At 40.9% G+C, this 20,722-nt stretch overlaps 1 protein-coding gene across 2 annotated transcripts in view; it reads right to left on the minus strand.

The window, feature by feature from the left end:
* Positions 1–12,229: 12,229 nt before the first annotated feature.
* RANBP10 (RAN binding protein 10) overlaps positions 12,230–20,722 on the minus strand; it is a 78,441-nt gene continuing 69,948 nt past the window's right edge. Inside the window, exon 12 of one of the 2 annotated variants that reach the window (XM_053449725.1) lies at positions 12,230–12,545. In XM_053449725.1, the coding sequence (XP_053305700.1) occupies positions 12,415–12,545 (131 nt within the window). In that variant the 3' untranslated portion in view covers positions 12,230–12,414. The remainder of the gene's footprint in view (positions 12,546–20,722) is intronic. The other variant, XM_053449724.1, reaches the window with a different exon arrangement.

Genomic DNA, 20,722 nt, shown 5'->3' on the forward strand with positions numbered 1-20,722 from the left:
CTTAATGCCAACATTACCGTGATTGCGACGCTGCGTGATATTTTCATAAGCCTCCTCATTTTAGACAGTGCCCTAAATAGTTCAACCTTTCTTTTTTGCCTCAGCTAAATTATGCCTATTGCTAAAAAGACACTGACTATGAAAGATATAATAAAGGGACGGTTTACTTTACTGTCCTTGCCATCAGCACTGAAGAGGAATGCATATTAAAGTATTTAACCCCTTAAGGACCAGGCTGGTTTTTTTAATTGTAAGTTTTAACACGTGTGGTGCTCATGTTTAGCCGCAATTTTCTCCTCTCCCATATAAAAATCTTTTACTTATCTAAAAAAAAGCATGCTAAATAGATTCTACCATTTTTCCTGAGTTTAGAAATACCCAATATTTTTATGTTTTTTTCTGCGAGTTATTGGGCAATAATTACAAGTAGTGTTTTGCTATTTAAAATGTTTTTGCTCCCAAATCTGGTCATTCTGCCCCATGTGCTATTTCGGGTATCTTTGAAGCTGGCCAGTCAGTGGTGTCGGCAGAGGGGGCCATGGCGTGCCAGATCTATATCTGCAATGCTATGTTTCCATACATTATTTATGTATACCTTCAAATACAGGGTTTTTATGTGTTATTCAGTTGCACGTGCTGTTTCCATGTGTTGCTTCCATAGTCTGTACCTATGCCCGATCTATGAACGTAAACACAACATTTCTCAAACCATGTTTTAATACCTAAGAAAAACTTTTACTAGTAAATATTAATTCACATGTAAACTATTTTTTCATATTTAGAAAAATGCATGTCTTGTTTCTATTTCCTTTTATTTGCCAACCTGCCCCCCAGACATGCCTTGCAGGGCCGGACTGGCCCACCGGGATACCGGGAAATTTCCCGGTGGGCCGGAGGGTCCGTGGGCTGGGCGGCCATGAAGACAGCCGCTGAGCTGCCCCCCAGGCTGCCCGAAATCTAAACAAAGCGGCCGCTGGGTGCTGATGCGGCCGGCCGGCATCAGCACCCAGCAGCCGTGTGCGATGGCCGTCTTGTAATGGGAGCAGCGTGAGGGGTGAAAGCTCCGCCCCCTCGCACTGACCTTTCACCCCTCACGCTGCTCCCATCACTATGCGGCCATCAGATTGCTGGGAATGTAATCTGAACGGCCGCCTCTGCTTTAATACTTTTTTTTTTACTTTATATGGCGAGCCGATCCAGCTTACCATATAAATAATAAAAAAAAAGTGTTAAAGTAGCTCCGGCCGGCGGCATCAGCACGCGCCGGCCGTTTAGATTACATTCCCAGCAGTCTGATGGCTGCATAGTGATGGGAGCAGCGTGAGGTGGAAGCTCCGCCCCCTCGCGCTCAGACTGCTGCAGCACCGGATGTCAGGTAGAGGAGAACAGTGTGCAACTACCAGGAAGTCAAGAGAAGTAGGTGAGTAAAATAATGTATTTTTTGTACTGTATGTTTTTTGTATTTGTTAAAAACAAAAAAAATCGGCATGTGTGTGTATGTAAGTGTGTCCCCCTATATGCCACTCTGCCTCCAGAAATGCCTTATACCCCCCTATATGCCACTCTGTCCCATGATATGCCTTTTAACCCCCTATATGTCAGAGTGACATATAGGGGGTCAAAAGGCATATCTGGAGGCAGAGTGGCATAAAGGGGGTTAAAAGGTATATCATGGGGCAGAGGAGCATATAGGAGGGTATAAAGCATATCGGGGAGGCAGAGTGGCATATAGGGGGCATAAGGCTTTTCTGGAGGCAGAGTGCCCCATGATATGCCTTTTAACCCCCTTCATGCCACTCTGCCTCCAGAAATGCCTTATACCCCCCATATGCCACTCTGTCCCATGATATGCGTTTTAACCCCCTATATGGCAGAGTGGCATATAGGGGGTTAGAAGGCATATCATGGGACAGAGTGGCATATATTATTTTTTATTTAATATGGCAAGCTGGATCGGCTTGCCATATAAAGTAAACAAAAATGTCCCATGATATGCCTTTTAACCTCCTATATGGCAGAGTGGCATATAGGGGGTTAGAAGGCATATCATGGGACAGAGTGGCATATAGGAGGGTTGAGGCATATCAGGGAGGCAGAGTGGCATATAGGGGGGGTATAAGGCTTTTCTGGAGGCAGAGTGCCCCATGATATGCCTTTTCACCCCCTTTATGCCACTCTGCCTCCAGAAATGCCTTATACCCCCCTATATGCCACTCTGTCCCATGATATGCCTTTTAACCCCCTATATGCCTGAGTGGCATATAGGGGGTTAGAAGGCATATCATGGGACAGAGTGGCATATAGGGGTATAAGGCATTTCTGGATGCAGAGTGACATATAGGGGGTCAAAAGGCATATCTGGAGGTGGAGTGGCAAAAAAGGGGGTTAAAAGGCATATCACGGGGCAGAGGGGCATATAGGAGGGTTGAGGCATATCAGGGAGGCAGAGTGGCATATGGGGGGTCAACGGCATATCTGGAGGCAGAGTGGCATAAAGGGAGTTAAAAGGGATGTCTTGGGGCAGAGGGGCATATAGGACGGTATAAAGCATATTGGGGAGGCAGAGTGGCATATAGGGGGCATAAGGCTTTTCTGGAGGCAGAGTGCCCCATGATATGCCTTTTAACCCCCTTCATGCCACTCTGCCTCCAGAAATGCCTTATACCCCCCATATGCCACTCTGTCCCATGATATGCGTTTTAACCCCCTATATGGCAGAGTGGCATATAGGGGGTTAGAAGGCATATCATGGGACAGAGTGGCATATATTATTTTTTATTTAATATGGCAAGCTGGATCGGCTTGCCATATAAAGTAAACAAAAATGTCCCATGATATGCCTTTTAACCTCCTATATGGCAGAGTGGCATATAGGGGGTTAGAAGGCATATCATGGGACAGAGTGGCATATAGGAGGGTTGAGGCATATCAGGGAGGCAGAGTGGCATATAGGGGGGGTATAAGGCTTTTCTGGAGGCAGAGTGCCCCATGATATGCCTTTTCACCCCCTTTATGCCACTCTGCCTCCAGAAATGCCTTATACCCCCCTATATGCCACTCTGTCCCATGATATGCCTTTTAACCCCCTATATGCCTGAGTGGCATATAGGGGGTTAGAAGGCATATCATGGGACAGAGTGGCATATAGGGGTATAAGGCATTTCTGGATGCAGAGTGACATATAGGGGGTCAAAAGGCATATCTGGAGGTGGAGTGGCAAAAAAGGGGGTTAAAAGGCATATCACGGGGCAGAGGGGCATATAGGAGGGTTGAGGCATATCAGGGAGGCAGAGTGGCATATGGGGGGTCAACGGCATATCTGGAGGCAGAGTGGCATAAAGGGAGTTAAAAGGGATGTCTTGGGGCAGAGGGGCATATAGGACGGTATAAAGCATATTGGGGAGGCAGAGTGGCATATAGGGGGCATAAGGCTTTTCTGGAGGCAGAGTGCCCCATGATATGCCTTTTAACCCCCTTTATGCCACTCTGCCTCCAGAAATGCCTTATACCCCCCTATATGCCACTCTGTCCCATGATATGCCTTTTAACCCCCTATATGGCAGAGTGGCATATAGGGGGTTAGAAGGCATATCATGGGACAGAGTGGCATATAGGGGTATAAGGCATTTCTGGATGCAGAGTGACATATAGGGGGTCAAAAGGCATATCTGGAGGTGGAGTGGCAAAAAAGGGGGTTAAAAGGCATATCACGGGGCAGAGGGGCATATAGGAGGGTTGAGGCATATCAGGGAGGCAGAGTGGCATATGGGGGGTATAAGGCATTTCTGGAGGCAGAGTGACATAGGGAGTAAAAGGCATTTCTGGAGGCAGAGTGGCATATAGGGGGTTAAAAGGCATATCACGGGGCAGAGGGGCATATAGGAGGGTTGAGGCATATCAGGGAGGCAGAGTGGCATATGGGGGGTATAAGGCATTTCTGGAGGCAGAGTGACAGGGAGTAAAAGGCATTTCTGGAGGCAGAGTGGCATATAGGGGATTAAAAGGCATATTATGGGGCAGAGTGGCATATAGGAGGGTATAAAGCATATCAGGGAGGCAGAGTGGCATATAGGGGGCATAAGGCTTTTCTGGAGGCAGAGTGCCCCATGATATGCCTTTTAACCCCCTTCATGCCACTCTGCCTCCATGAATGCCTTATACCCACTATATGCCACTCTGTCCCATGATATGCCTTTTAACCCCCTATATGGCAGAGTGGCATATAGGGGGTTAGAAGGCATATCATGGGACAGAGTGGCATATAGGGGGTATAAGGCATTTCTGGAGGCAGAGTGGCATATATGGGGGTTAGAAGGCATATCAGGGGGGCAGAGTGGCAAGCCTGGGGGCAGAGGTGCATAACTCGGGGCTAGGTTGTCAAATGAAAGGAAATAAAAACCAAACATGTCTCAATCATAGCTTTTATTAAATATGGAAAAAATAGTCTACATGAATTAATAAAGAAATAAAAGTTTCTTACCAGAATATCGTGAAGAATAATGTGATCAGTGTTTTGTTCCACTGAATAAAATGGAACTCTTTCATCTAAAAATGTTCGCAGTAGTAAATGTTTTGATCCCATTATGTGTAATGTATTTCATTTATTAGGGCCTTTTAACACTTTTGCTTTCTGGCATTTTAATACAAATAATGAGATAAAAAGAATGGCACATAGTGTGACTCGGGTGTGTATAAGGGGTGCGTGTGGGTATAAGAGCTTCACCGTGAGATAAACTATATGGGGCTGGTCTCCAAATTTTTCCAGGGCTGCTTTTCAGTCCCAGTCCGGCCCTGATGCCTTGTACCCCCTGGTATGCCTTATACCTCCCTATATGCCACTCTACCTGATGATATGACTTAAACCCCCCTGATATGCCTCTCTGCTCCCACAACACTTACCAATATATCCCCAGACTTGCTCCCGTGCTCCAGACTCCCTGGTGTCTGGTGGAGGGAGATGGTGAACGTCTGCGCGATGCACGTAGACAACCTCTGCTGCCTGCCACTACAGCTGGGCTTCTATGACAGAGCACATCGCGCAGACTCCCACCGGCTGCCAGAGAGGAGGATCCAGGTCCCCTGCAGCGCTGCAGGGATCTGAATCTTGGTCTTACAGTCCGACCTCTATTTGAACGTGCCACCCCCATAGACAAACACTGGGAGTATAATGGGTTGTAAAGAACAGCTCAGTGACTTTAAACATAGCACAATCATAGGATCCCACCTTTGTCACATGTTAACCCCTTAAGGACCGGGCTAATTTTTTCTTTTTGTACCCTGTGGGACCAACACTTTTGTGGTGCTTGTGTTCAGCTGTAATTTTCTCCTCACCCATTTAGTGTACCCACACAAGATATATATTGTCTTTTTCAGGACAAGATGGGCTTTCTTCAGATACCATTATTTTGATCATATCATCTTATTTACTATTAAAATAAAACATGGTGAAACATTGAAAAAAAACACATTTTATGACTTTTACTCAACTAAAAAAGCAAGTAAAAAAACTAGCTAAATAGATTCTACTACTTGTCCTGAGTTTAGAAATACCCAATGTTTTTATGTTTTTTTGCTAGTTATAGGGCAATAAGTACAAGCAGCGTTTTATGATTTCCAAACCTTTTTTAACAAATCTGGTCAGTCTGCCTCCATCTCCTCTTTGGAACATCTTTGAAGCCAGTTAACTCAATTTAACCCATTCAAACCATATATTTTTGAAAACTAGACACCCCAGGGTATTTCAAGTGCTGTTATTTTAACCCTTTCCATGCACCAATTATACACTTTGTCAAACTTTGTAATAGTAATTCTTTTTATTTTTTTTTTCACACAAATTGTAATTTAGTTATAAATATACAGGTCCTGGCATATGTCACTGTCAAACAACCCCCCAATATGTGTTCAGCAACATCTCCTGAGTACAGCGATACCCCGCATGCATGGGTTTGCCAGATTGTTTGGCTGGTAAAAGGCTACTTTTGGGGCATGCGTAATTCAGGTGGTCATTTGGTCATTCTGCCTCCATCTCCTCTTTGGAATATCTTTGAAGCCGGTTAACTCAATTTAACCCATTCAAACCATATATTTCTGAAAACTAGACACCCCAGGGTATTCCAAATGCTGTTATTTTAACCCTTTCCATGCACCAGTTATACAACTACACTTTGTCAAAGTTTGTAATAGTAATTTTGTTAAAAAATTTTCCACACAAATTGTAATTTAGTTATAGATATACAGGTACTGGTATATGTCACTGTCAAACAACACCCCAATATGTTCTCAGGAACATCTCCTGAGTACAGAGATACCCCACATGCATGGGTTTGTCAGATTGTTTGGCTGGTAAAAGGCTACTTTTGAGGCAACACAGACTATTAGCATCTGATCATTCTGCCTCCATCTCCTCTTTGGAATATCTTTGAAGTCGGTTAACTCAATTTAACCCCATCAAACCATATATTTTTGAAAACTGGACACCCCAGGGTATTTCAAATGCTGTTATTTTAACCCTTTCCATGCACCAATTATACAATCACACTTTGTCAAACTTTGAAATAGTAATTTGTTTTAATTTTTTTTTCACACAAATTGTACTTTAGTTATAGATATACAGGTTCTGGTATATGTCACTGTCAAACAACACCCCAATGTGTGTTCAGGAACATCTCCTGCGTGCAGTGATACCCCACATGCATGGGTTTGTCGTGTTGTTTGAGATTTAAAATGCCACATTTGGGAAGTGCGCTTTTTTTCTCCATTTTGGTTAGTCTGTATCTTTGCGCTCAAATTAGACACCCCTTGGGTATTTGAAGTTCTTTTATTTTAACCCTTTCTATGTTGAGATTTTTGAAGAAAAATTTTAGCACTTGCTCAAAATAAACTTTATTTTATTTTTTAATTTATTTATTTTTTTACACATTTTGCTGGTACTGGATGGTTCCTCTGGTGACATCACTGCATAATTATTTTTAAATGTTAGCACATTTTTTTTAATTTTTTAGCATTTTTTTTTCCATAATTGTTTTTTTATTTTTAATATTTTACTAATCACATTGTGATTAGAAAGCTGGGCTCCATTGACTTGCATGGTTGAATGCAGTACCTGTATTCAACCTGCAAGTGGAGCCAGAGTTCTCTAGAGGGTCTAGAGACCATCTAGCGTACTTTTTCAACTTGATAATTTTTTTTTAACAGGACGGCCGCCATCTTGCAGTGGCGGCTGTGACCGCTCTCCGGTCCTGGGGTAAGTGTTTGGTGACACCAGTTAAGGAGGTGTATGGTGGATGTTGACGCCCCGGGGAGGGGCCAGACATGGCCCCTGATGCCGATCTCAGCGTTACCGAATGCCTCAACATCGAGGCATTAGAGCAACGCCGTTTAAGCGAAGAAAGTGATCGTAGATCACTTTCTAAGCTTATTTAATTTAATGACGGTTCAGGACCGGCAAAGGTCGTTAAGTGACCGTTTTTGCATGACGATCCTGAACCGGCAAAGGTCGTTAAGGGGTTAATGTTATAGTTACAGTTAGATGAGTGTCTGAGCCATGTGGATGCTATTGGAAATGGGCGGGGCCAATCAGCAGTGTGATTGAAGGGAGGGACTGGGAGAAGAAAGGGGCAGGGTCAATCATCAGAGTGACTGCAGTGAGGGACTGTAAGTAATAACTGCTGTCACACTGAATGAAATGGATTATAAAACGAAGGGTATTTTTCAGAGCATTTGCTCTTAAAAAACCCTCATTTTATAATCTATAAAAATCGATTTGACTAATTGATAATGAAATTCGTTGGCAGCGATTTTCGTTATCGATTTTATCGATTAGTTGTTGAGGCCTAATATTTACTACAATGTAAACGTGGTATACAGTATATAGGAAGAACGATCAGAAATAAAAGTGAAAAACACAGCATCACAAAACACTGCAATGGGTGTAGCCTTTTTTTCCTTGGATTAATTCCTTAATATAGGCATCGATGTGGTTGCCAAAAAAAGAAAGAGTGGATACACAGGTTTCAAACATATCAAGCAGGGGGATTGATTACTGAACTTCATACTTTGTATAGGCCATGGTGTATTCCTTTTTCTATATCATCGTGGTGTTACTGTACAGCGAATTAAGTGGGGGTTCTTCACCTTTATTGAGAGAGGTGGTGGTAACCAGTGTTCCCTCTAAGCTGTGCGCTTGTGCTGTATGCTGTACCCCTGTTAATGTTTGCCTAATGATAGAAGCTATGCAGTTTTAAAGTGTGTAAGTGTGTGTGTGTGTGTGTGTGTGTGTGTGTGTGTGTGTGTGTGTGTGTGTGTGTGTGTGTGTGTGTGTGTGTGTGTGTGTGTGTGTGTGTGTGTGTGTGTGTGTGTGTGTGTGTGTGTGTGTGTGTGTGTGTGTCCCACGTACAGGATCTGCCCCAGGTGCCAAATACTCTAGGTACGCCCCTGTGGACAACAGTTTTTCCCAATTTTTCTTTTTTTTTTTTTTTTTATCCTTTATGCGGCCTGGGGCCTCCGCTCGTGATTCGCTCATAATTTACTTATGCAGTGAGAATTTCACCTTTAGAAAAACATTACAGTAAGTAATACTGTTGTGTAACTAATACATTATCACACTATAATGTAGTGTTATTAACCATGAGCGAGCTATACCAAAAATATAGAACAATTTAAATTTAACAGAAAATGTTTGCACAAGAGAAATTTTCTGCGCACACCACCTAAGAAAAATTAGAGGGAACATTGGTGGTAACAGTATATTATTTTTCAAAGTAAGCTCTATGTATTTCAGCCTCTGGTCTTTTGAACGATACATTTGCCCCTTCAAATGAATATGCTCCCAGCCAATCTGAACTAATGTGTTAAACATCTGAATTATTGACAGATATTGTATTGTATATATTATGTCTGTATATTCTATATGTGGGGAATTTAAGTATCATTTAGGAACTCCAGGGGATTTCAATATGTCAAATGCAAATTGAATAAGTAGATCTTTATATAGTATTGACCCTAATTTATTCTGGTCATAAGTGAATAATATTGTATAATCCCACAATTTTGTTTTAAACATGATGAGGCAAAATATTTGGTGGATATATGTCGGCTGTATCATCCCCAATTTCTTTGTTTAGCCTCTATTGTCATCTGTCTGAAGTTTTTATTTAGTATTTTATTTCTGTTTGTGTTTTTCTTATAAGTTATGTTTGTGAACGGTTAAAGACCGCCTCCGGTACGCAGGTCGACCCCGGGGGGATATAATTCTACAAACAGGGTTAGGCTTTGTGTGTTTCCAAGGGCACAGGGAGCAGCAAGGACTTCCTCCAGTAATTGTCTTGTTTTGACGCTTTGGGTAGCGTGGATAATGTCTGACGCTGTTTTTCAGGGTTTGGGCTAAGCATTTACAAGTGTAACGTTAACGCTACAGCATACAAATAAATTGTAGACAATTGTGTGGATCCAACTCTGTGGCACCAGTTTGGGAAGGGACTTTTCTGTTCCAGCATGACTATGGACCCGGCTTTGTTAACAGGGGCGGGAATTCCCGGCAAGGGAGATTGTTAAAGCACATCGTGCAGACGTACCGGCAGCGGAGGTTGTTTACGCGTGCATCGCTGCAGCCGGTGAACAACTGCGCGATGCGCTTAGACAACCTCCCATGCCGGTACTCCCCCCGTGGGAAGTGCTGGCAGGGGAGGCTGTCTGAGCGTACCAGAGAGTAGGATGCAGGTCCCCTGCACTGCTGCAGGGGATCTGTATCCTAACCCTGCTGCCTGCCCGGGGCCCGGAACTGCATGTACCGGGCGTCGGGCGCTAGACCCTGAATATAGGCCGCACAGAAAAAAGTGCAGCCTATATTCGAGCCAATACGGTGTGTGAATTTATATATATATTATATATATATATATATATATATACACACATACACACTACAAAGGTTTTAGGCAGGTGTGGAAAATTATTGTTATGAATGCTATAAAAAATGGACATGTTAATAGTTATTTCTTTATTATTCATCAAAAGGCAGAGTGAATAAATAGAAAAAGCTAAAAATAATAATAATAATAATAATATTTGATAACCACACTTTCCCATCAAAATAGCATAAATTTTTCTAGGTACATTTGCAACATTTTTTCTGTATTCGGATGCATCCCTGATATTGCATGATAGATACTCAGCATTGAGGAGACCGTAGCAAATCCCCAACTCCATTTGTAAAAAGGAACCCCTTAAACCTGAAAGAAAACGCCATCATGGTTACTGCAAACACTAATTATTGTTCTACTCTCCAGACCTTCAATGAGCAGGTACCATTTTCCTTTACCCAGGTTCTTGTGATAAGTTGAAACCACTTCTGATCAGACTTTACAGTAGATGGGTGTACAAGGGTCCCACCGGTTAATGCCAATGCCAAGCTGGTGACACTGCTGGGCATCCTCCAGTTGCCGAGAAGTAAGCATGATATGCGTTTCCTTAGCCCACCTCTATAGTTCTCAAAATTGCCCATTTCTTTGTGCTTCTTCAAGAGCTTGGGATAGAAAATCTTGAAACCACTGTCTGCCTTGAAATTTCTGTTGCGAGAGGCCCTTTTTGTCTTGTTGCTTGCTCAGTCATGCCACACTTGTTAGTGAATTTACTTGTTCCTCACCCAGTTTTATTCCACCTACACAAGTGTTCATGTTTATGATTGTGTTTAAACCTACATATTAAATTAGTCATAAGCACCTGTGTGGTATGTTTTGTTTAATAATAAACCTAACTATTTGCCTACAAAATCCCTGACTTTGTGCAATTGTACTTAGAAGAAATGATGCGGTTTTGGTGGCCCACTACAAATATTGATTTGATTGATCTGCCTAAAACATTTGCACAATACTAATATAGTACACACACACAAGACGTTTTAAAGGGGCTTTTCCACTTAAGCACAAAATATTAAAAAAACAAAACACTCAGTTTTTATGGAAACAATCAGTGCCTTTACTTACAAAGTTAGAAAATGTAGCAAAATATGTGGTACATCATCTTTCTGATTTCTCTCCAACAGCATTCCTTTACATAAACGAACGTTGCAAGAATGTTAGTGTAGATAAAACTTTTATTTCATTGTTTTCATTTCACATGAAATCCATTAAACTGATTTGAATACGGAAATGTAAACTCAATTGCAAATTAACACGTTGACTGGCCAGTTGCATTCATAAAACAGTTTATTTTTAGAAATAGTAAATAAAATAAGACACCAATTGAAACTTCATCCAATAAAAAGTAAATATCAAATATGACCAAACTAAATGATATAAGTTGTAAAGATAAAAGCATTGTCAGTGTTAAATGGTTCAGGCATCTGATCAATATTCTTTTAATTTTATGAATGGCATACTTTCTTAAAAAGTATAACTTGTGACTTATTGAGAGTTTCTGCACAAAATAAATATTTTACAGAAAATGCACCTGACTTTAAACTCAGATATCACTATGCAATCTGAAGTGTCAATCCCTGATTATGTCTCCTATAAGAAGGGCCTAGTTAGCACTGAAAAACCACACAGATATTGTGGGGATCTTTCTTTGCTGTCACGTCACGGATTGCCATTTTATAATGCATAGTGAAGTCAATGTTGCGGTTTGTAAATATACTACACCAGCACCTGGATTTCAAATCTAGCTAACTGTATATGCATTGATTTGGTGCAAACAAAAATAGCCTTTGCAAGTACATAGACTTCTCTACCTAGAGATGTACTTTTATAGTTATAGAAGCAGGGTGTTGGTTAATTACAAATTACTAATGAAGATCCAGAATAGATTACTGCTTGGCAGTCATTCAGTGTTTTGTTATTAAGTACAGCTTTAAATAGTGCTGATTTAGCAAAAATCTAGTAATTTATGTAAATCATCACACAATCATCATAACCAAATAATAACAACTGTGTAGGAGAAATTATGCCAATGTAGCACTCAATATCATTACTTCAATTCAACTTTAGCTTATGCAAATGCAAGTTTTGGTGAACTGGGATATATATATTGTTATAGCATAAATTATAAAACATTCAAACAGAAGCAAAATAAAGACTATATTAGCAACACCTGTGACTCTTCTGTGTGGTTCTTTTTGATTTTGAGTCTGGAAGAGAGGTTTGCTTGCAAATTGTGATCCCTGGTAATCTATTGAGATACATTTACTGCTTGCACATATATTTATAGAATTGTTATCTTAGAATAGACAAATTTGGCTTGAAATCAGAGATGTGACATGAAATTATTAATAATTTGCACAGCATACTCTCTGGTGACACAATTATATAATATTGGATGCTTAGATTATGGTGTTATGACATATCTCATGTATACAATTTGGTAGTTGAAAAGAAAACAAGGTGACCAGTAGAAGAAGAAAAAAATATATTCTAATTGTAGTTAGTGCAAATAATCATCCACTCTGGCAAAGGAACAGGAGCCCAAACCTATGCGTGCCATGAGTCTCAAACATTCAGAGGCTTGGCCAAGTGCCAGCATTAGAGGAGGCTGCTTTGGTAGGTTCTGGGATTCTAAAGAGAGAAAAAAACACAACATAAAAATACTGAAAAATAAAGATACTGTAGAATGTAGTATCATTTCAACCAGTGTACATTATATACACACGCACAAATTATTAACACCTGAGCATTACACCGGTAGTGACCTTTATGACATTGCATTCTTAATACATTGACATTAATATGGAGTTGGTGCCCCCCTTTGCAGCTATAACAGCTACATCGCCATTCATCTCGTAATCTCCGTACCAGCTTATTCCAAAGGTGTTTGATGGGGTTAAGGTTAGGGCTCAGTGTGGGCTAGTCAAGTTCTTCCACACCAAACTCATCCAAACATGTCTATGGACATTGCTTTATGCACTGGGCAAAGTCATGCTGGAATAGAAAAGGGCCTTCCCCAAACTGCTCCCACAAAGTTGAAAGCATAGCATTGTCCAAGACATCTTGGTATGCTGAAGCATTAAGATTTCCCTCTTCAGCTATGGAATCAGCAGAATGCTGGTGACTCAGTGAACCCACTCTGTGACTTTACATAGTCTTCAACTTCGTGGCTGAGTTGCTGCTGTTCTTTTCAATAATACCACACAATTATATCCAATAATACCATACAATTGATTGTGGAGTATCTAGCAGGGATGAAATTACACAAACTGATTTATTGCAAAGGTGGAATGCTTGAATTCACTGAGCTCTTCAGAACGACCCATATTTCCCACAAATATTTGTAAATGCAGGCAACATGGCTAAGTGCTTGATTTTATACACCAGTGGGAATAGGTCGGATTGAAACACCTGAATGCAATAATTAAGAGGTGTGCCCCAATAATTATATATACATATATATATATATATACATACATACACAAACACACCCAGGTTTGGGGATATTTGGACACTGACAAGTTTTGTTATTTCTGCTATTTACCGAAATAACTTCTCATCTTTAATTTGAGAGTATTCACATCCAATTTGAATGTTAATGGCTTAGGAATTACAGCTCTTTAACATGTAGCCCCCCTCTGTCACCTTTCGCCGGCAAGTCTGTCCGGGGGGTCCCGCTGCTGCCGTGCGTCCGTCCCGCGGGTGGGGGCGTCCTCCGTCGGGTCCTCCAGCGCTGCTCTCCTCCGGGGATCACCCTCTTCGTCGTCCTCGGCCGTCGGTATCTCTCCTGCCGGGGGTCTGCGGCGGGGTCCTGGAGGGGTTCTTCGCTCGTCCTCGGTGAGCTGGAAGTGCGCACACGTGCACACTGTCATGGCGGCCGGGAATCCCATACCCGGCAACAGCATACGTCACGCTAGGGGGCGGGTCCTCTAGCTATTTATCTAATTAGCTGATTATTTGCTGCAGCTGTTTGGCACCAAATTTAAACCCCCTGCTCACTCTAATCTGAGCCCTTGTGTGGTACAAACGTTATCACTGTCTCAGTGTGTTATATTCTGATTTACTGGTTTCCGGTTTCCTGACTCCTGCTTTGTTCCTGACTACTCTCTGATCGCCGCCTGGATTGACTTTGGATTGCTTTTTGGACTTTGTCTGTTTGCTGCCTGCCTCGACTTTGGACTGTGACCTGTTTATGCTATTTGAACTTTCCTGCTGTTGTCCCACTATTCCTCCTACAACTACTCATCCTGATTGCTTACAGTCTCTTTTTCAAGGGGCCAAAATTATTTGGACAATTGACTCAAAATCTGTTTCATGGACAGGTTTGGGCTATTACTTCATTATGAAGCAGTTAAAAGGTCTGGAGTTGATTTGTGGTGTGGCATTTGTATTTGCAAGCTGCTGTTGTGAACCCAAGGGTTAAAGGAGCTCTCAATGTAAATGAAACAGGCCATCCTTAGGCTGCAAAAAAAAATCCATCAGAGAGAGCAGGGACATTAGGAGTGGCCAACAGTCTGAGAATAAGAAAAGCTTTGCAACACAAAAAGGCCTGGACATCCATGGAAAACAAAAGTGGTGATAGTAGGATCCTTTCAATAGTAAAGAGAAACCTCTTCCAGCCAAGTGAATAACACTCTCCAAGAGGTAGGCATATCATTAACCGAGTCTACCATATGGAGAAGACTTCACAAGAACAAATATAGAAGGTTCATCACAAGGGGCAAACCATTTATAAGCCACAAGAATAGAAAGGCCAGATTAGACTTTGCCAAAAAAACATTTAAAATAGTCAGCCCAGTTCTGTAACAGCATTCTTTTGACAGATGAAACTAAGATCAACCTGTACCAGAATGATGGGAAGAAAAAGTATGGAGAAGGCTTCAAACAGCTCATGATCCAAAGCATGACACACGTAAAACACAGTGGAGGAAGTGCGATGACATGGGCATGCATGGCTTAAAATGGCACTGGGTCACTAGCGTTTATTGATGATTTAACAGAAGACAGAAGCAGCAGGATGAATTCTGAAGTGTATAGGGATATATTGTCTGCTTAGATTTAGCCTAATTTAGCAAAGCTGATTGCCCAGCATTTCACTTTACAGATGGACAATGACCCAAAATGTGCTGCAAAAGCAACCCAGGAGTTTTTTGTTTTTTTTTTCTTTTAAGGCAAAGAAGTGGAATATTTTTTTCCAACCCTCAAATTAAAGCTGAAAGTCTGCACTTCAATTGCATCTCATTTGTTTCACTTCAAATCAATTGTGGTGGCGTATAGAGCCAAAATTATGAAAATTGTGTCAGTATCCAAATATTGCTGGAAATTTATATATATATATATATATTTATGTATATATATATATATATATATATATATAGTGACAGAAAGCAGGGGATGATAATGGAGGGAGTGTATTTATCCCCTTATATTTTGCAGGGTGGTTACCCTCAATAGTTTTACCAGCCCCAGGGAGATGTCTTGTCAACTAATGGAATTGTTGGATGTCCGTTATTTGTGTATTTTGGGTCCCTGGGGTGGAGCATTTGGAGAGTAGGGCGGGCCAGTGCTCCACTCCACAGTTTATAGCAGCCGAAGACCAACAGGTGGAATTCCAGTCCGGAGATTCATGGATACTCTCCTAGTACTCACCTGGTTCCGAGAGAGAGAGAGAGACATTTGTAGCGGTTCAAGCACTCAGACACAGACTCTGGGGTCAGGTTACAGTTCATTAATTCACAGAGGAACGATGACTCATAGAGTCAGAGAGTCGTTCGAAGAGTCGAATGATCCGAAGAGTCAAATGATCTGAAGAGTCAAATGATCCGAAGAGTCAAATGATTCAAATGATTCGAATCTTACAGGGATCCGGATCTTACAAGGATCCGAATCTTACAGAGATTCGAATCATTCAGAGAATATTACTGATACCATACTTTTATAAATAAATACATTAATAATGTTCACACTGCCCCAGGATTTAGATTCCCCTGAGTTTGCCCCCCTTTACCTATAACTGCACCTACAGTTAACTTAATTAAATTAACCCTCAGTCATCAGCATAAAATTAACCCTTATACCCCATCAACCATAACTGCCCCTGAAATTAACCGTAAAGATCCCATTGACCATAACGGCCCCTGAAATTAACCCTAAAGACCCCATTAACCATAACGGCCCCTGAAATTAACCCTAAATACTCCATTAACCATAACTGCCCCTAAATTAATTGCATGTACTCCTAATAAATTACCTAATACATTGGTATGGTTGATGGGGTCTTTAGTGTTAATTTAAGGGCAGTTATGCTTAATGGGGTGTTTAGGGATAATTTAGGGGCAGTTATGCTTAATGGGGTCTTTAGTGTTAATTTAGGGGCAGTTATGCTTAATGAGGTAATTGGGGTTAATTTGGGGGCAGTTATGCTTAATGGGGTCTTTAGTATTAATTTAGGGGCATTTATGCTTAATGAGGTGTTTAGGGTTAATTTGGGGGCAGTTATGCTTAATGGGGTGTTTAGGGTTAATTTGGGGGCAGTTATGCTTAATGGGGTCTTTAGTGTTAATTTGGGAGCCGTTATGCTTAATGGGGTGTTTAGGGTTAATTTGGGGGCAGTTATGCTTAACGGGGTGTTTAGGGTTAATTTAGGGACAGTTATGCTTAATGGGGTCTTTAGTGTTAATTTAGGGGCAGTTATGCTAAATGGGGTGTTAAGGGTTAATTTTAGGGGCAGACATGGTTGATGGGGTGTTAAGGGTTAATTTTAGGGGCAGACATGGTTGATGGGGTGTTTAGGGTTAATTTAATGGCGAGGGTTAATTTAATTAATTTAATAAAGTTAGCTAAAGGTGCAGTTGCAGGTAAAGGGGAATGTAAATCCTGGGGGCAGTGATTATTAATGTATTATTTATAACAGTATGGTGATATTCTCTGAATGATTAGAATCCCAATGAAGGCAGAGAGTCGTTCAAAGATCCGGTTCTTACAATGATCCGGATCTTACAACGATCCGGATCTTACAACGATCCGGATCTTACAACGATCCGGATCTTACAGTGATCCGGATCACTAAGATTCGGATCCCTGTAAGATCCGAATCTTTGAACGACTCTCTGCCTTCATTGACATCACTGGAGGCAGGGGGGAGGATTCATAATGAAAGGGGCGGGGCCAATCATTAGCGTGCCTGCACGGAGTTACTGGAAAACAGTAACTCCTGTGAGTCACACTGAGTGATCCGAAGATTCGGATCATGAATCGGATCATTTCAGTGAACGAATCGAAATGATCTGATTCACTTTAATGATCCGAACTTCCCATCACTAGTCTGAGCCGTCTCTGCAGCCTGAAAGACTGTGTGTAAGTAAAGATTCCCGGATAGAGTACCAAAGTGAAGGGGTATTGTGTCACAATATATACACACATACATATACACATACACACACACACATATACCTATACACATTTTGATATGGTGAATGTTAATATATGTGCAAAGAGTTTTACTTACTTTAGTGGATAGGCAGGCAAATGTAATTTTTCTTCTGCAATATTCTTTGGCAGGTGTGCCAGAGTCATTGAATGTGGCAGTCCATGGGCATTTGACAGAGATCCCTAACTGTCTCTGTCAGCGGCTAAAAAAACTTTTTTACCTGGTTTTGTTTTTCCAGAAGTAATGTTTTGCTATTAACTAGCTGATTGCTAATGTTCAACTAAACTTGAAAAGCTGTGACAGGAGTCTTAAGATCAAAACAAAACAGAGAAGTAAAGAGACCTTTAGTTTGCGACAGAAAGGCAAGGGCCTCCTCTGGCACCAAAAGTGCCTTAAGGCTCTCCACAACAAGAAAATATAGTGCTCCGGCTAAAATATCCGAGGATATTTGCAGCTATTTCAACTTGTGTAATTTACATCCATATAGGTATGGTAGGAATGAATTACAAAATAATTCCTTGGATGTATCTTAACCCCTTGATGACAATTGCCGGTCCGGGCACGTCACCGAAAATCTAGTCGTTAACGACAATTGACGTGCCAGGACCGGCACGCCTTTAAACGGGTGCAGAAAGAGATCTATTTTCACTTTCTGCACCAAAACGGCGTTGCTGTAATGCCTCGACCTCGAGGCATTCAGCAACGCCATGATCGGCACAAAGGGGCCATCTCTGGCCCTTCCCCGGGCGTCAACATCCGCCATACTTTGTATGGCGGCGGACGCCCGTTTTAAAAGCGTTTAGGAGGCGATCAACGATCAATTAGCAAGTCAATGGAACTCAGCTTTCTAATCACAATGTGATTAGTAAAAATAAATTAAAAATAAAATAAAATTAATAATTAGAAAAAAATAGTAAAGCACCAGTAAAATGTAAAAATAATTTCCCACTGATGTCACTATCAGGGGAACCTTGAAGTTGAAAAAAAATGTTACATTTTTTTTTAAAAAAAGGCAAAAATATATATATATATAAAAAATATATTTTTGTGAGCAAGTACCAAAATTAGCATATTAGCTTAAAACAATTCTCGCATGGAAAGAGTTAAAATACTGGCATATTAAATGCCCATGGGGTGTCTACTTGATGGGGTAAATTGAATTGGCCAGGTTCAACAAGGTCCCAATAAACACGGGGGGAAGGATGGCCACACATCTAATTTCCAATTAGAAAAATGCACACGTACCAAATGTGGCCTTTTAGTTCCCCCAAAAAATGACAAACCCATGCATGTGGGGTATCACTGTACTCAGGAGATGTTGCTGAACGTATATTGGGGAGTCATGTGACAGCGGCATATACCAGGAGCTGTAAATTCATACATAAAGTAGGTGTGTGGGGGAAAAATACACACACAAAAATACTACTGCAAACTTTGAAAAAATGCTGGTGGTAAAATGTGTGCATGCAAAGAGTTAAAATACCAGCATTTAAAATACCCTGTGGTGTCTAGTTTTCAAAAATATATGGTTTTGTTGGGCACACTGAAATGGCCCGGCTCAAAGATGTACCAAATAGGGCATGGGCAGTGGATCCCCAAATGCCAAAGTTCAACATTGAAAAATGTACATGCCCCAAATGTGGCCCTTTTGCCCCCAAACAGCCAGACAAAATCATTCATGTGAGGTATCTCTGTACTCAGGAGATGTTGCTGAACACATATTGGGGTGTTTTATGTTTTAGTGACATATACCAGAACCTGTCTATTCATACCTGAAGTAAAATGTGTGTGAAAAAACAAATGCAAAAAAAATTACTACCATAAAGTTTGACAAGGCTGATGGTAGAATAAGTGCTTGGAAAGGGTTAAAATACTAGCATTTGGAATACCCTGGGCTGTCTAGTTTTCAAAAATATATGACTTGATGGGGTAAATTGCATTGGCCGGGTTCAAAGATACCCGGAATGGCACATGGGGGGAAGAATTACCAGATTTGGAAAAAATGGCTTTGAAATAGCAAAACGCTACCTGTACTTATTGCCCCATAATGTGTAGAAAAAAGCAAAAAAACATTGAGTATTTCTAAACTCAGGACAAATAGTAGAATCTATTTAGCAGGTTTTTTTATTACCTTTTATAGATGAGTAAAAGATTTTTCAACTAAAAGTTAGAAACAGTCATTTTTTTCTAAACCATATTTTATACTTTTTTTAATAGCAAATAATATGATACAATCAAAACAATGTCATCTAAAGAAAGCCCTTCTTGACCTGAAAAAAAAACAATGTCTAATGTGTGTGGGTTCAGTAAACGGGAAAGAAGAAAATTACAGCTAAACACGAGCAGCGCAGAAATGTTAAAATGGCCATTGTCATGAAGGACACAAAAAGTAAAATCAGCCTTTGTCACGAAGGGGTTAAAGAACATCTCAAATGATGACTTGATTAGGGGCAGCCAGAATCACTAAAAGGATCAATATCTGAGGAGGATATTTCTTTGGCCATGAATAGCAAGCAGAAATGTGCCCAAGATAGGATAGTGTCTACTGAGGTACTACAAGACCTTTAGTGAAACTGTACTGACAGCTAAGTGACTACCTTACTCCCTGCTGTGACATAGACTTCATTCTATATCCATTCATTTGCCCAAAACACAGCTATATATTAGCTGAGTATTTGGATATCCGTGATTTAAAACGTCTTCTCATGCTTTACCTTGAGACGGTATCAGAAATCACAAGCAATAGGCAAACTCCCTTCAACATGTGCTTGCAGGACCAATGCTTTCCAGCATGCTCAATTATCTCACTTAAATTAATTTCATTGATTTAAGATGCTTTTGGGATCTTTGACATTTGTCCATCCCAGGAGCAACTTTTTTGTATAGGTGCTTGTTGGAAGAATTGCTGTCTATTCTCCAACAATCATAGGGAAGTGGGAATATCTAGTTCACCTTACAAAAGGCGGTGGAATTATAAGCACCCTTAAGCCTGGATGCAGTGCTCCTCAACTATACTATAACCAGTCTAGTCAATTTGTGCAAATAAACAAACAGGGCAAATGCAGCCCAAATGGCAAGATATGCACTCCTTACATGCACTGGGTCAGTAAGGCAAAAGAGATTAAGATTCAAGGAGGAACTGCCTCAGACCAGTTGGTTTCATTCACATCAACAAGTACTGGGAGACAATATTAACAAAAAAACCCAAACATTTTCTACCAGTATACTTGGTATACTGTCCAGCTTGACTAACAGCCTTCTTTAGTATTGTTGGTATAATGCAAACCACTGCTGATTACAACTTTGTCATTTTATGCTAAGCAATTTGTACCTAACTATCACACAAGGAGTATTACCTAACGTTATACACAGTAAGGTC

Source organism: Spea bombifrons, chromosome 10, assembly GCF_027358695.1.
Source record: "Spea bombifrons isolate aSpeBom1 chromosome 10, aSpeBom1.2.pri, whole genome shotgun sequence".
NCBI classification, from domain to species: Eukaryota; Metazoa; Chordata; class Amphibia; order Anura; family Pelobatidae; genus Spea; species Spea bombifrons.